The sequence below is a fragment of the Psittacula echo genome, assembly GCF_963264785.1.
Source record: "Psittacula echo genome assembly, chromosome: 11".
Taxonomy (NCBI): Eukaryota; Metazoa; Chordata; class Aves; order Psittaciformes; family Psittacidae; genus Psittacula; species Psittacula echo.
The window spans coordinates 4,746,087-4,761,077 of NC_137746.1; the positions used below are offsets into that span (position 1 = coordinate 4,746,087).

General features: G+C 44.0%; 1 protein-coding gene across 8 annotated transcripts in view; it reads left to right on the forward strand.

The window, feature by feature from the left end:
• The first annotated feature begins 4,693 nt into the window (after positions 1 to 4,693).
• Positions 4,694 to 14,991, forward strand: part of HNRNPAB (heterogeneous nuclear ribonucleoprotein A/B) — a 30,993-nt gene continuing 20,695 nt past the window's right edge. For 2 of the 8 annotated variants that reach the window (XM_080627204.1, XM_080627202.1), the window contains exons 1-8: positions 4,694 to 5,699; positions 5,815 to 6,106; positions 9,133 to 9,301; positions 9,386 to 9,544; positions 9,910 to 10,041; positions 11,946 to 12,054; positions 12,148 to 12,300; positions 12,379 to 12,463. In XM_080627204.1, the coding sequence (XP_080483330.1) occupies positions 5,853 to 6,106; positions 9,133 to 9,301; positions 9,386 to 9,544; positions 9,910 to 10,041; positions 11,946 to 12,054; positions 12,148 to 12,300; positions 12,379 to 12,449 (1,047 nt within the window). In that variant the 5' untranslated portion in view covers positions 4,694 to 5,699; positions 5,815 to 5,852 and the 3' untranslated portion in view covers positions 12,450 to 12,463. Of the gene's footprint in view, positions 5,700 to 5,814; positions 6,107 to 9,132; positions 9,302 to 9,385; positions 9,545 to 9,909; positions 10,042 to 11,945; positions 12,055 to 12,147; positions 12,301 to 12,378; positions 12,464 to 12,718; positions 14,933 to 14,991 lie in introns of those variants that run through there. The other 6 variants (XM_080627207.1, XM_080627206.1, XM_080627203.1 and 3 more) reach the window with 5 other exon arrangements.

Consider the following 14,991-nt stretch of genomic DNA (forward strand, 5'->3'; position numbering starts at 1 on the left):
AGAAAAACAGAATGATGAAAATAAGACTGAAGAAAAGCTAAAGAAGCAGTGCAAACTGGTTGCATTGATTAAAAATGCAGCTTGCACATCCTTTAGCTTTACTTGCATTTTGACATTAAGCACAGAAGAATGTATGTGCTTCAGCAGGAATTTATTAGCTATACATTTACCACACGCAACTTTAATCCACCACTGACTTCTTTGCTTCTGTCTCTGTGATAAACCATCACACCCACAGCATCAGCTTACCTTCAGCACTTGCTTCATCCATGCTTGCTTTTGCAGTGCAAAGTGTCTCTGGCGGAAACCCTGTCATCAAGCAAACTTCCTCTCCTGCAAGCCAGCTCACTCTTCCATTTCTGCCTTCTTACAGCTAAGCAATTCTACTGCAGCTCATCTTGCCCTCCTGTACTCCTAGCTAGCTTTGCATTGCTGCTGACTAACCCTTGGCAAGCCTCCCTTTCTGCTCCCCTCTGCTTCCTATTGCACCATTTTCTTTAAAGTTAAAATTAAACTACTCTCTTGATGGCTCCCCTTTCTACAAGTCTCTAAGTGGCAATAACAATAATATTATCTACACATCTTCTGTAACTCCATCACTTGCCTTATCAACCTCACTCTGTTTCATTTCCTGATTTTCCTCACACCCAGTCTTCCATTTGTTCACAGCTTTAGTCATTGAGTCTGCTCTGACTCCCCAGAACCCACACAGATATGCTGGTCTCTTTTACATATTAAGAAGAAAAAGCCAACAGAAACCAAATGCAGGCCTTCGGTAGAAGTGCCTCCTCTCAGCTTACTTTTACAAGTCTTCGAATTGTGTCTCGTCTGGTTCTGCACTAAATCCCCTTAAACTTCGTGTTGCTTCCTCCTGTCATTGGAAAGCTTCTCAACCCATCTTAAACAATCTCTTCTTTGGCGTTCAGTCACGTGTAGCATAGCCAGCTCATGTCTGATCTTCGCTTTTACAGTTATTCTTACCTATTGCTTCTCCAGTGACTGTTTCAGCTTGGCTTGTCAGTGCTTTCCCCTATGTTTTCTCCCGTTTTCTGCAAGAGCAGTGGTGAGCACTGATCCTGACTCTCCTCTCTTCCCTTCTAGCTCACAGCTCAACATCCTGATGCACAAATACAGGTGTTACTGCCTCCATTCAGGTGTCTCCATCGCAATTTAAAGTTCTGGCAGTGAGCATGTGTGAAACAAACCCTCTGCCTGTAAACCAACTACTATTCTACTGAGCTATTTTACAGCCCACTGTGCAAAGGAGCAGGTGGAACCTGACAGCCAGGAATGTGTTGTTTGAGCTCAGATTGCTCTGAACTGCTGTGGGAATCATAACCAGGGCGCGATCTTCGTTATTTATTGATGTGACTGGGAATCTTACTCAAGCTCTCCTCATCTCAGTTATTCTTGACATCCTTTTCTCTGGCCTCAACAGATAAAGAATTTGCTTCTGCTCACAAAGCTCTGCAACACCATTTTCTTATTTTTCCAGTGTTAGTTCACACCTTTCCAGAGCCAGTCCTCTCTATCACACACAAAACTGTTGCTCTTCAATTGCAAGCCCATTCACACGCTGTTCTGGTCCCAGGTACCTTTTGTTTCACACTGAAAGGCTATTTCCCACCAGCCTGTACAACTGAATCCCACTACTGCACTTTCAAATAGACTCTCCTGCTTTATCCCGCCTCACTGCACAGGCTCAGCTCTTGCTGAACACCTATAGAGGTTAGCATTTCAAACTGATTTTCTATAAAGCTCCTCCTCATCTGTATATAGGCATTCTGTATAGATACTGCATGTAGATATTAGGGGTTTACCTAACCTTTTGGAACAGCAACCATTGCACGCATTGGCTCTTTCATTGTTCCACATAATGTTTAACATAATACTAGCTTGGATTATCCCTGAGGCCACTAAGCTCAGAGATAAGTATTCAGTGTGATACTATCCACAATGAATAAATGAATGTGTGAATAAACCAATAACACCCTTTTATTTGGCAAATTGCAAGAGGCAATCAATTAAATAAGATTATTTGCTTTGTAAGTTATATTGTCAATGCTTCCTTAAATGCATCTTCTCATCATCTTAATTCCATGTAGCAAAAAGCATCCTTTTTACCATTCTTAGTTTCAGCTGTACCATTAAAATCAATGGGCTTACTTGCATAGTTATTAATAACATTTACTTATACTGTGCATAAAGACTATCTCAGCCAGAAGCTTCCTATAGCATGGCATTTTGTATATGGTCAGCAGCCTGTGACCTGACCATATGCAAGTAAAATTCAATTGAATTTCAGTCAACACCATGAATAATCATAGTAATTACAGGATTAAAAAAACGGCAGAATGATAGCTTTTTTTCTCAGCAGTAAATGTGTCACGTAAGGAGAATTACCACCCAAGCTGGTATGTGTATATTTTGCTTTGATTAACCACAGGCTTTGAGTAGGAAGTGAAATGCAAGGCCAGAACCCAAGTCACAATGCAGAGGAATTCTTTCGTTACCAGTGGCATGATGGGGCCTGGAGAGACAAATACTAATCCTAACAACACATATTCTCGTGTTTCTCAGTCTTCCATGTCTACCTTGTCACTCACGCCAGTCACAGTTTTCAAACCAGGCTGTTCAGCTAGTCTACAACTACTCTGATATCCTGCTGTTGGCTATGGGACATAGAAGGCATGAAACAGCTATTGTAATGGGACTGCTGGGAATCACAGAGAGCCCTAGGAACTGCTGTTTGGAATTGCCAAGATGAGAGATTGAGATGGACCTGACCAGGAGAAATGAGCAGCTGGAAAGAAGTACATCTTTAAAGAAAGCAGGAAAAGGATAACATGCTAAACGACCAATGCAAGGGCTCTGAAAGGGGAGACAGGTTGAAGAAATACAAGGGAGCTGTTTGGGGCTGTGAATCTTGCAGGGGAATTAAGTAATAAAGAGATCATCAAAAGCACATGGGTTACACCCATCAGCAGAGCCTAGTCTTACATGACAGACTCATACCAACTGCTGCCAAGTTTACTCTCAGGTGCTGGTCTATAAGCTTGTAACTTCATTGCAGATGTGTTTTGCAGTCATCTGACTCTGCTGCATACATAAAAACCTGCAGGAGGGTGGACAGAGCACAAGAGCAGTAGCATTTACTGCTTCAGCCAGCCCAGTTAGAGCAACCTGCAAATATCAGTTTGACCTTAGACTCCCTGTAGTGACTTAAGTGAAAGCGTGGCATTTTCCAACTGAAGCAGCTAACAGCACTGTGTAAATGAATACAGCTAGCTGACAGTAGCTTAGTTGTTTTTCATCACAAACTTTACCTTTTTGGTACAGACCTGAGAGGTTTACAGTTTCAGCCAAAGCTGCCTAAAAAATCAGAAGTTCTCTCACTGGATGCGGGGTAAGTTCCTCTGAGATGGTATAAATTAGGCTAAAGACTACCTTAGAAAAAAATCTTTGCCTTTAACATTTTATTTAAAGTTCAATGCAAGAAAAACAATTTAAAATACATCCTCATAAAGATGAGTATCTTTATCAGTAACAAATATACCTCATCCTGCAGACATTACAATTATCAGGTGTACTGGTTAGGTATTCTTTGTACTGTCTTTACTAGACCTGACCTCATACATTAGCCTGAAGAGCTGGTTGTAGAGCTTGTCCATAGCATGCCCTGTCCCTGTCAGCAGACCAGGCTGAGAAAAGCGTCTCTAAAGATAAAGTTCTGCACTATTGTAGCTTGGGCTGAAAGTGTGCAGGATTATTTTCAAATTAATATCCATTATCGATAGAGCATCTGATTGATACATCACGTGTCACACCAGGCTCACGTATTGTTGGGCACTTAAATTGCTATAATAGTTTTTCACTTCTGAGCAGTAAAAAGGTGGTGTGGGGGGGAAGATTTACAGAAGCAAATAGCCCTTATGGATGGGGATTTAAAATCCAGGTATTGTAAGAGAATCAGTTGTAATTCCAGTAACAAAAACAATGCAAGTCTTGGTGCTCATGTGCATGGGTCAAAGCAGAAAGCTCTGCTTGGACCAGATAAAGTGATGCTTGTGGCAAGCACTAAGTGAGAGTGGTTTGAAATTGGCTATTGTATTGAGGGGCTATTTTTTATACCACCTCCCAATAGTAAGAATAATTTCTGGTTTTCTCCCCACTTCCCCTTCACAGTTCTAGCTTAGGGTCTGAAGCAATGGAATGTTTTATTAAAGAAAGAAGGGAGGTTCAGACCTCTATCCTGTTGTTTTTAATGCTCATCTTTAATGCTCTGCTTATTGTAGTGCTACAAAGCTTACAAAACCAAACCTCATGTTCCCTGTTTGACCAAGTTCCTACTTCAGCAAATGAATCCTGGACAGGATAGAGCGTTCTAAAGGCGGTTCACTGAAGGACAGCCTGGATCCTAGGCCTAGACTTAACAACAAAATGTATTGCCACTTTATTTTTATTCACAAGTAGCTATGTGCACCCTTTCTAACTTGTAATAGCGATGAAATACATAAGTTGAGCCAGAGGAGATATCTGACAGAGTGTAGCAAGCAAGTAATGATGCATATATTCGTATGCTTCATTACCACATGTATTCATTACCACACAAAGTCAGGTAATAATGGTTACTTTTTGCCCACAAGCAAAAGGCTGAACTTTTTTTTTAAGGCTGTGTCAGTGAGCTTTGGCTGTCTATCTGTCCAAAACCCAAACTCTGTGCCTTTTACATGGACAAACAGGGTATTAGGAACACATACTGTATGAGGATTCAAAGTATGATTGCAAGCAGTCGCTTTCTGCACTCTTCATGCACAACTTTGCCAACAAGGCTGATACATCTGTGGGCAAAAGGAATTTAAGGCCTCGGCACACTCAGGGCACCAGCTCCGGAGTTATGTAATATCCAAACCTAAGTTTCCATTAAAAAAGAACAAAATTCTGGCCCTCTCAGTTGCAAAACCAGCAGAGCTGGAAACATTAAGTAAACCTCTCACACTGGAGTAACTGACTCAGTGTACATACCACACCTTGAGCTGAACCACTGTAAGTAAACACCGCGCTCAGCTCACTGCCGTGTTTCCACAACTTCACCGCACGGGACCGAACCGCGGTAGCGCGGCAGACTCCGGCTACAGCCCAGGCGCTGCACCTCACCGGTTGTGCTTCCCCCCTGTCACGGGTGTGGTGTTCGTGAAGCGCCTCATAGGCACGGTAACGTTCAGCGCGGCGATGCGGCGCCCGCCACACAGGGACAAGGCACGGCAGCTGCCGAGCCGGAGCTGCCCGGCGGCAAGAGCCCGACGGCCGGGCTGCTTCTCCCTATAACGGCCGGTACCGCCACCTCAGCGCCGGTGAACAGCCAACGCGCACCTCGCTTTCCCTCAGCCCAGTCCCGCGGGCCGCCATTCGCCTCATCCCGCCCGCCTCCCTCGGCAGAGCCAGTAGGAAGCGCCGAACGACGTGACAGATAGGCAACGGTCACCAACGAGGAAGCAGCTTATTGCTGTGTGGCTGAGGCTCCGGCGGTATAAAGGCGGCCACGCGTTAAGGCTCCGGGCTGGAGAGTACGTGTCTGAGGGGAGGAGGCGGCGGTGGGGAGCAACCGAGCGCCGCGGGGACGGGTGTCAGCCCCAGTGCGAGAGGGGGTTTTAAACCGATCCCGGCCGGACCGGATTTTACTGCGAGCGGGTTTTAAAGTGAGTACGGACGGGATGGCAGCGGAAAGGGGAGGGGCGGGACCGGACCGGATTAGACCGGCGCGGTGGGGGGGGAGCTCTTGGCTGACCCGCGGGCCGCGCTCCTCTCTTGCAGGCGCTTGTCGTCCCTCTCGCCTCTCCGGACGGGGCAACATGTCCGAAGCGGAGCAGCAGTTGGCGGCTGGTGCCACCCAGAACGGGCACGAAGCGGCCGAGAACGCCGGAGAGCAGCAGGCCGAAACCGGCGGGGCTCCGGCAGCGGCGGCGAGCACGGCGGTGGCGGCAGCGACAGCAGGAACGGCGGCAGCGGGAGCCGGGCCGGCAGCGGGAACAGCGGGAACGGCCGCCAGCCAGAATGGAGCGGAAGGCGACCAGATCAACGCCAGCAAGAACGAGGAGGATGCGGGGTAAGCGCCGCGCCGCCCTCGGCGCGCTGAGGCGGGAGCAGGCCGCGCCTCCCCGCTTCCCCCCCGGGCGCCATGTGCGGCTGCGGAGCGCGGCCGCTAGGCCCCGGCGGGGCCCTTGGTTGCGAGCGGAAGCGAAGCGGGCGGCTGGCGCAGCCCTGGGCCCTGCTCCGCCCGGCGGGGGAGGGCGGCGGGCGGCCCCGCTGCGGAGGGATCGGCGGGCGGTGAGCCGGCATCCTTGCAGCACCAGCGCTTCCTTTGTTCTGGAGCTGCCTTTTGTTGGCGCCATGTGGTGGCTGGGGGAGGGGCGGGGAGCGGGTTTGTTGCCGTCTCACGCTGTAAAATGGAAGGGGATTTACCTCCGCTCGCGTCGCCTCCTGCGTTTTCCTCCGCCTTTCCCTTTTTAACCAGAGGAGCGGATGGAAGGAGTTGCTTTCTGTCGGGGGAGGGATGGTGGTGTATGCTGGTTCAAACTTTATGAAGATTGCATGGCCGATCGCTACCGGCGTCGGTGTGAATGTGGTGTGTAATACGTATAAAACCCCAGTCCTGGCTTTGGAAGCCGGGGATGAGCTGAGTATTTTTGGAGGGAGTAAAGGGGATAATTACATGATTGAGACGATGCGAGGTGTATTTAAACCAGCAAGGGCTATTTTGGTGTACTTCTTTGCAGCGTTGTCAGAAAACGGCTTATCTCTTGCAGGCAATTCCTGGAGGAGTCAGTGTAGCTTTGCTGTGTTTTGGTAGAGGCATCCTTGTGTATTCTTTCCTGCTGTAGTTGGTCTGTTTGTGAGTGTATGTGCTTGTCTTTAAAATCACCTGCCTGTTTGTCAAGGAGGTCTTTGTTATTCAAGCTACCTCACGTATTTAATTGGAACTGCCTTTGTTATCTCAGGGCTATGAACCAGTGTGTCAGATCCCTCAGGTTCAACAGAGAGCTGAAGCCACAGTAGGGTAATAGATTTTGGCTGTAAGGGAAGGAATAAAGCTTGCACACGCTTTCTGTAAGCTAGAGCCGGATGTACCGTTTGCAGACACTAAAAGGATTGAGAAACAAATCTTTAAGCTCTGTGCCAATTTTGTTTACTTTTTTTGTGTTCTGCCCTGAAAAGTGGGCAGTACCGTTTCTTGAACAGGAGGCGACCATTTCAACTGCAGATCCATGTGCTAAAACAAGAGCTATCCAAGGCTAATGTCAGCACCCTGAACTCCGAGCATTTTGTTAAGAGCTGAAACGTGTGTTGATTTAGCTGCACTAATATGCTCTGGAAGAAAAGAGAAACTACACGTTAAGAGTGCAGATGTCCAGTCTGCATGGCCCCTGAAGGCCAAACCAAATGCTAGGAATTTGGCCTTAATTTTTAAAGGTCTGTGTTGTGTTATTTAAATATATGTAGGTGTCAGTCATTCCAATTACAAAACAAAGGACTGTAAATTATGAAGTGTCATATTTACCGCTGTGTTAAGAGGTGAATTTTGCATGTGGCAGTATCTGTGTGTACACAAGCCCAACCTGATGGTGTAAAGCTGCTAAAGCTGCTTCCAGACAAATTCCTGTCACCCCACAACCATTGTATTTCTGTTGATCATTCTGTAAGTGTAGTCAATAATGACAGGGGATGGAAAACCACTGTTGGGCTGTACAGATTATAGCAGCAGTGCTTGGTCAGAAAGCAAGCTGGTGTGATGAGACTGAATCTGTCAAGTTACCTTTCTTTCAGCTGTTATGGAAAGGTTTAGTGTATGGCGTTTCTCTGTTGTAACAGCTCAAGAAGCACACAGACTTAACTTGCACCTTACGTTTCATGCTGCACTTGACAGTTAAGCATGCACAGTTTGATTAGCCTACAAAGTGTATGGTGATATGGTTTCATTCAGTTTGAGGGGAAAAAAGGCAGAGAAACCCCAGGCAACCACATAGGTGTTTTTCTGATGTTGCCTTTTGAACATAAATGGATACTGGTTCTAGGAAATCAGTTACACATAAACACCAAACCCCCCCCTTCTTTTTTCTTTTTTTTAAACATAGACTAGCTTCTAAAATGCTGCTGGCTTCTAATGCCAAATCTAGGTTGCTTCTAAGCGGAGTAATGACAAACTGCTTTAGTCTATAAGTGTATAGTTAGGTAAAAAGGCTGGAATGCTTTTAAAAGCTTAGTTTGTTACCTTGGAAACTCTGAAAATAGAAAATACAGCTATGTTATTAATGTTTTAATTTGAAGTGAAGCATTTGAAAAGTGCCTTGCTGACTGATCTAAGTTTTGTTAACTTCACTTCTGTATTGCACTTCACTAGTGTTTAGTTATTTGAGCTGCTTTAGAGGATATGTGGGGGGAGAAAGTGGGCAGGGAAGTACTGTATTGGCCCCTCATGAGAGTAAAGACTAATAATTGAGATACTTCTGTAATACTGATGATGATAGAACTAGATTCATAAAGAAGCAGGAAGAAGTGCACAACAAGTAGTTCAGGCAGGTCCAAAGTCCCATCTGTTGTATGTGGCTGTTCCTGGAGACCATAGATACCTGGTTTAAATCTTGCAGGTGGTTGTTAGGACTAAAACTTTTACCACTATTTGTAAAAATCCTAGAAGAGCTCAAATATTTTGCTTTTGATGCCTTATTCTATTGTGAATGCTTTCAAAATAGTAGGAATGATCCTAGGTCCTTTCAGAAACTGAGTTGGCAGTACTTGATAATCAATACTGCTTTGATGCAAGTAACAGAATACTGGTGAAAGAATGTAAGTTATTGGCAAGGAATATTTTGAGTAATTTTTACTGTTCCTTGTAGCCTGCAACAAGCCTCGGTGCATTGTGTCATTTTCTCGTAAAGGAGGACACACACCCACCTTTGTGCACTCTCATAGTATCACTAGTTTTTGGCAAGATACAGAAGTGCTTAACTTTCAACAGCTGGTCCTGTTTCTGACAAGGCTGCTGAGGCGTGTACCACTGTGAGCATCTTGCTGCATGTGCTTTTTTGTAGTACTTCCTGAATCTAAACAGCTTTTCTCTCTTTGAAATTTCAGGAAGATGTTTGTTGGTGGCCTCAGCTGGGATACAAGCAAAAAAGACTTGAAAGATTACTTCACCAAATTTGGTGAGGTGACTGACTGTACAATAAAGATGGACCCTAACACAGGAAGATCCAGAGGGTTTGGATTTATTCTCTTCAAAGAACCTGGGAGTGTCGAAAAGGTGAATTAAAGCTTCTTATTTCAGATTCTTAACTTTTAGGGGAAGCTTTTCAACTTGAGTTAATCATACCAAACTATCTTTCAGGTTCTGGAACAGAAAGAACACAGGCTAGATGGACGACTAATTGACCCCAAGAAGGCCATGGCAATGAAAAAGGATCCAGTGAAGAAAATATTTGTTGGTGGACTGAACCCAGAAGCCACAGAAGAAAAAATCAGGGAATACTTTGGAGAGTTCGGAGAGGTGTGTAAGGTCATCTTACTAAACACTGAAACATCCAGTCTCCAGTTGCTGTTCAGTTTACTGGTAATTTGCAAGTGGCAGATTAACTTCAAATGTATTAAGGCTTCTGTAAGTGATCCAGATGTTTACCATCTTGAGAGCAAGGAATCTGGATGCTTCCATTGCTTATTAGATACACTTGTCTTAAAACATTTTATCAGAAACCTCTGATCTGAAAATAAATGTTAGTGTAGACAGACCATTGCAACTTTGGTGTTGCATAATATGCATAGATATGAAACTTAAAGAGTTTTACTGTCCCAAATGCTATGTACTTAACTGTTGTGCTAAAATACAAGTCTGAAAACAGTATTTCCTGTCTTCAGATTGAAGCAATTGAACTTCCAATGGATCCAAAGACCAACAAGAGGAGGGGGTTTGTCTTCATCACTTTCAAGGAAGAAGATCCAGTGAAGAAGGTTTTGGAGAAGAAATTTCATAACGTCAGTGGAAGCAAGGTAGAAACCTTGACTTGTAAATTTTTGCCCAAGTTATGAAGTGTAAATACGACGGCATCTGTAATCTGAAAAGGATTTTGTAGACCCCTGATCTCAAGGTACCAAAATTATGATCAGGACTGTTTGCCACAAACGGGTATTTTGCCCTAAATTCAGTCGCAGAGGCTATCAAGGTTCTTTGCCAGTGCTTGTGGCTTTAATACTTGCTATGTTCTAGGGGCTTTTGTACGTAAAGTATCTAATTACATTCATTAAGTACATGTGGAAAAAGTGGCTTATTTATATATCAGTCTAGCAGTGTAAGCTATTTGAACAGATGTATACCTGTGCATAAAGCACTTGCTTAAATTCAAGGCTTACAGACACTAACTTTGTAAGCAGCTGGCTGAAACAGGCTCTGTCCAACATGGGAGCACGTTCTCGTGTCTTCTCTCAGAAGCCCCCCACTGCAACCAAAACCGTGTCATATAAACCAGATACAAGGATGCAGAGTAAACATGTCTATGGCACTTTGTACCTGGTCAGCTGGTTATGTGAACTACAGTAAATGTGGTGGGAGATGCTCTGAACAGCTGACTTCTGTGGGACTAGCTAATAGAGACTCATGTGTCAGGCTAATAAGAGGACTAGAGGCAGATGATGTGTGCTGGCTGGAGGTGTCCTTTTTCCCTTGCTCCATAGTCAGTGACCATACACGAACTTGAAAACCCTACTAGAGCTGGTCATACTGACACAGTGACTTAGACTGCACTTAATGGTCTTGACGCAGCACAGAATAAACTTTGGCAAACTTAATGCACTGCTAGCTGTCAAGACACACAAAAAAGCAGCTTGTTTTCAGGACAGATGAATGCTCATGTGCCAAGAGAGTGGAAAACACATCTGTGTCTCATAACTGTGGCTTGTTTGTGTTATAGTGATAATGGAAAGAGCAGGTTACCTTAAAGCTGCGGTGAAGAACTCCAAGCCAGGCTTACTAGGGTGCTGCTGTCACAGGGAGTTGTTTGTTTCACAGCAGCAGTAGCATTCATCTCAGCCTGGGCAGATTCAGGAGCTAGGAAGCTTGCTGACAGTTTGAACTGCAGCTTGGGAACCTGTCTTGGAAATGTCATCATAAATCGCAGAATGAGTTGGGTTGGAAAGGACCTTAAAGCTCATCCAGTTCTAACCCCCTGCCACAGGCAGGGACATCTTCCACTAGAGCAGGTTGCTCCAAGCCCCATCCAACCTGGCCTTGAGCACTGCCAGGGATGGGGCAGCCACAGCTTCTCTGAGCAACCATTCTGTGTCAATTCTGTTCTTAGTATTTGATAAGTAATGATTTCAAGTGTTTGGTAGATGTACTGTAGTCCAGCACAGATGCTCAGTACATACAAAGGCTGCCAGGAAAACTGTTCTTGTGCATTTCTCGGAGCCTGGTTTATTCAGTGCAGCTCGGGTGGAGTGGTCCAACAGCAACAACCTTGTCTTGGAGGTTGTGCCAGGATAGTGGGCTTCTACAGGAGCAGTAGCAGTGCTGAGGTGGCCTTAGCACCTCTTCCATGGGGGACCTGATAGAAGAGAATAGGCAATACTAAAATACTCTGAAAGCAATGGCCTGCTTTGTATGGCCAGTGATGACGTACCTTTCTCTTCCATGGGGAAGCTGATGGTAGGAAATAGGTGGTATGAAATACTCTGAAAGGAGTTGCCTGCTTTGACTGGCTGACAGTGACTTACCTTTGCCCAGGTGGCACAATAGATCAGATGCTTCTGGGTTTGTGTTAGTCCTGCTCATGTGATGGGAAGCACAGCAAACATACCTCCTTTGCCTCCAGGGTAATCTCTGGCTTTCCTAGCTGGTTAGGTTGAGTACTGCTGCTATAAGAACAGCATACACACTCATCCCTGTTTCTTCTTTTCAGTGCGAGATTAAGGTAGCACAGCCAAAAGAAGTTTACCAGCAGCAACAGTTCAGTAGTGGTGGAGGAAGAGGTAGCTATGGAGGAAGAGGCAGAGGCGGAAGAGGCGGCGGTAAGTACCACACGCACTACTTTAGTATGGACACATTCTAAATAAGTTGTGTGTACTAAAATGGGATTTTGTGGATGGTTTTCCTTTCTATAGCTCAAAGTCAAAATTGGAATCAAGGTTATGGCAATTACTGGAACCAGGGTTATGGGAATCAAGGATACGGCTATCAGCAAGGTTATGGTGGCTATGGAGGCTATGATTATTCAGGATATGGGTATTATGGATATGGACCAGGCTATGATTACAGTAAGTAAAGAGAACTGTATTGGGTATAAGCAAGCATAACTAATTAGCAGTTTAATGCATTTGTTCTCTTGTTCATAGGTCAAGGCAGTGCAAATTATGGGAAGACACCAAGACGTGGTGGTCATCAGAATAACTACAAGCCATATTGATCAAACTTATTCAGGTATGCAGTGGCATGGTCTCTTTTGGAAAATGACTGCATAGGTTTTGTATACAATGCTGTAGATGGATACTTCAGTTCTGTACCAAATTTAACTTTACAATAAATTTCTATGGCCTGTTAAATGTGCATCTTACTTGGAAGAGCTCCCTGGAAATGTTTTACATGTTTAATACTTAAAGATAACTAGTTGTCTAGACAGTGTGGTGTGTAAATTTCAGCCTTGCTGAAGATATTAATTAATGATTTTATTAATAGGTTAAACTGAAACTGATTTTGAGGGTCTGCTTAAAGCTGCAGCTCTGCATCTAGGGACTGCCTCTTGGAGTTAACTATGGACTCTGCATTACTCCAGTTGTACAGAATGAGATGCATCTTAGGGAACCAGTGTCACTTTACACCTTTTTATTTTGTATTGTTTTTGTGTCATACATTTCCTGTAATGGAAGTGTTAATTTTACTGTACTTTTTGGTACCTTTTTGGAATCTAATGTATTGTAAGGTATTTTACATGTGTTCTGATTCACCATGACATGGATATTGAAGCTATCCTAGCTTTTGAAATAAAAAAGGCGTAATCTAGTGTCTTGTGCCATTCTTCAGCTTATGTATTAGTAAAACGCCAGCATCCTGTTCCCAGAACTTAGTTCATGGCAGTACCTTGATGGAGAGTTGTGGTTAAATGTTTTTAATCTTAAAACTAGAAGGCTGTATTGGTAGTTGTGCTCACTTGCAGTTAAGTGGCAGCTAAAAACTGCGGTCACTTCTGCCTGGAGGTTATAGAAGAGAGCTGAGGTGGAAAGCCCTAGCTGTTGTGGAGGCTGTGCTGGCAGCTTATGCTTTAGACAGGCACAGAGGCTCAGCATAACTGTGTTTAGTGTCTGCATTGTAGGCCTCTACTAGGAGGAGCCAGAGCTGTAGGTTTCAGGTAGGGCTTGAGAGTCCAGACAGCACTGCAGGAGGAAGTTGAGCTGTGCTAGCAGCTGGCTGCACTTCCTTCATGTTCACTGCCTTGAGTCCGAGACTTCTACAAGTTCTTAATTCTATGTTATACATTAACCTGCCTTGAAAGACAGGTTAGACATTAAATTACCAATGCAAAGTCTGAGTATCTGCAGCCTTTTTCTGTATCATAAAATGCTAAAAGAACTTCCACTAAAGTTGTGGGTAGAAAAACAACAAGATGTCTCTCAGAAAGAGATGAGTGACCAGCTCTAAATATGCATTCCTTTTTTGATTAGTTTACCACTATTTTAAGGCAATAACTATGATGTGATTTGCCCTTCTGGCTGCAGAATACTCCTAATCTCAGATTTATAAGTAAATAGCAAGTGCTGCTGCACAAAGTAAACTGCTGATCTTTAAGTAATCAATTTGATCTTTCTTTTTAAAGCTAAAACTGACAAATTTTTTTGCCATATGTTCTATTTGAATAAATGAGAACCAGAAGTGGAATCAAACCAAGACACTAAGACAAGGCACAAACAGATGTTACTAGTGACCTTTTCAGGTTTTTTTTTTAAACAGGGATGCAGCTATTCCTGCAGGGACTATAATATGCTGCTCCCTGCTGGCTGTCCTTAGAAGGAAAAACTTGCTGTATAGTTAAAAGTCCTTAAGACTCTTACAAGTCTATAAGACTTTTCTGGTGTTAAGTGGAAATCTGGAATATAAAACAGATGAATCAGATGTTAAATCTGACAGTTGGTATGACACCTTTACAGCTGGAGTATGCAACCAAATGCCCAACTAGCAAATAAAATTGCATACAACTGAAAGAAATGAGTACAGTATTTAAAAGTATTACTGTCTTAGGATGTAAAATTGAAATGCTTTACTCTATTGCATACTTTAACTTGTTTTCTTATGAAATAAGGGGTAGCAGAGTATTTTTCTAGCAAACAGTTTGCCCTCCAATGGGGAATGTGTACAGTATCAGGCCCATACTGCTGCAGTGTATTACCAATAGTCTGTCAGCTGACTGTTACTCTGGTGTTGTTGGAAGGAAGTATGTTCTCAAGTGATGCTTCCTTGGCAGGTGATGTGGCCTTAAGCAGAAATTGAGGATACTGGTACTTAAATGCAGAGCTGGCTTTCCCTATATCCTTGGCCTGAAAAGTTTGTGACACAACATGTAATTGCCTGGTGAAAGCAAGGGCTTGTACACAAGGTTGTTGCTTATGGCTGTAATGAACTCTTAATTTACTAATCTTGGAGATTTCTTGAGGGCAGAGTATTTTGTAAGAACCGGTTTGGGAGCCATGGCCCTCAGTCTGTTCCTCGTGCATTTGATGTTACGGATTTGAGTCTGAAGTTTGTGACTTAATCTGGTCACTGAGACTGTTGAATATTGTGTTGTTAGGGACCTTGTTCTGAAACTGGTTAGAGGAGCCTGGGCAGGACTGGGTGTACTGGCAGCTAGAATGGTGTTCGCTTAGGTAGCAGCAGATTTAAAGAGAGAACCCATTGGCTCATCTTCGTTTGCAAAACTCATAACCTGAGAGAGCATGAATTTAGAATATATAGTTTAT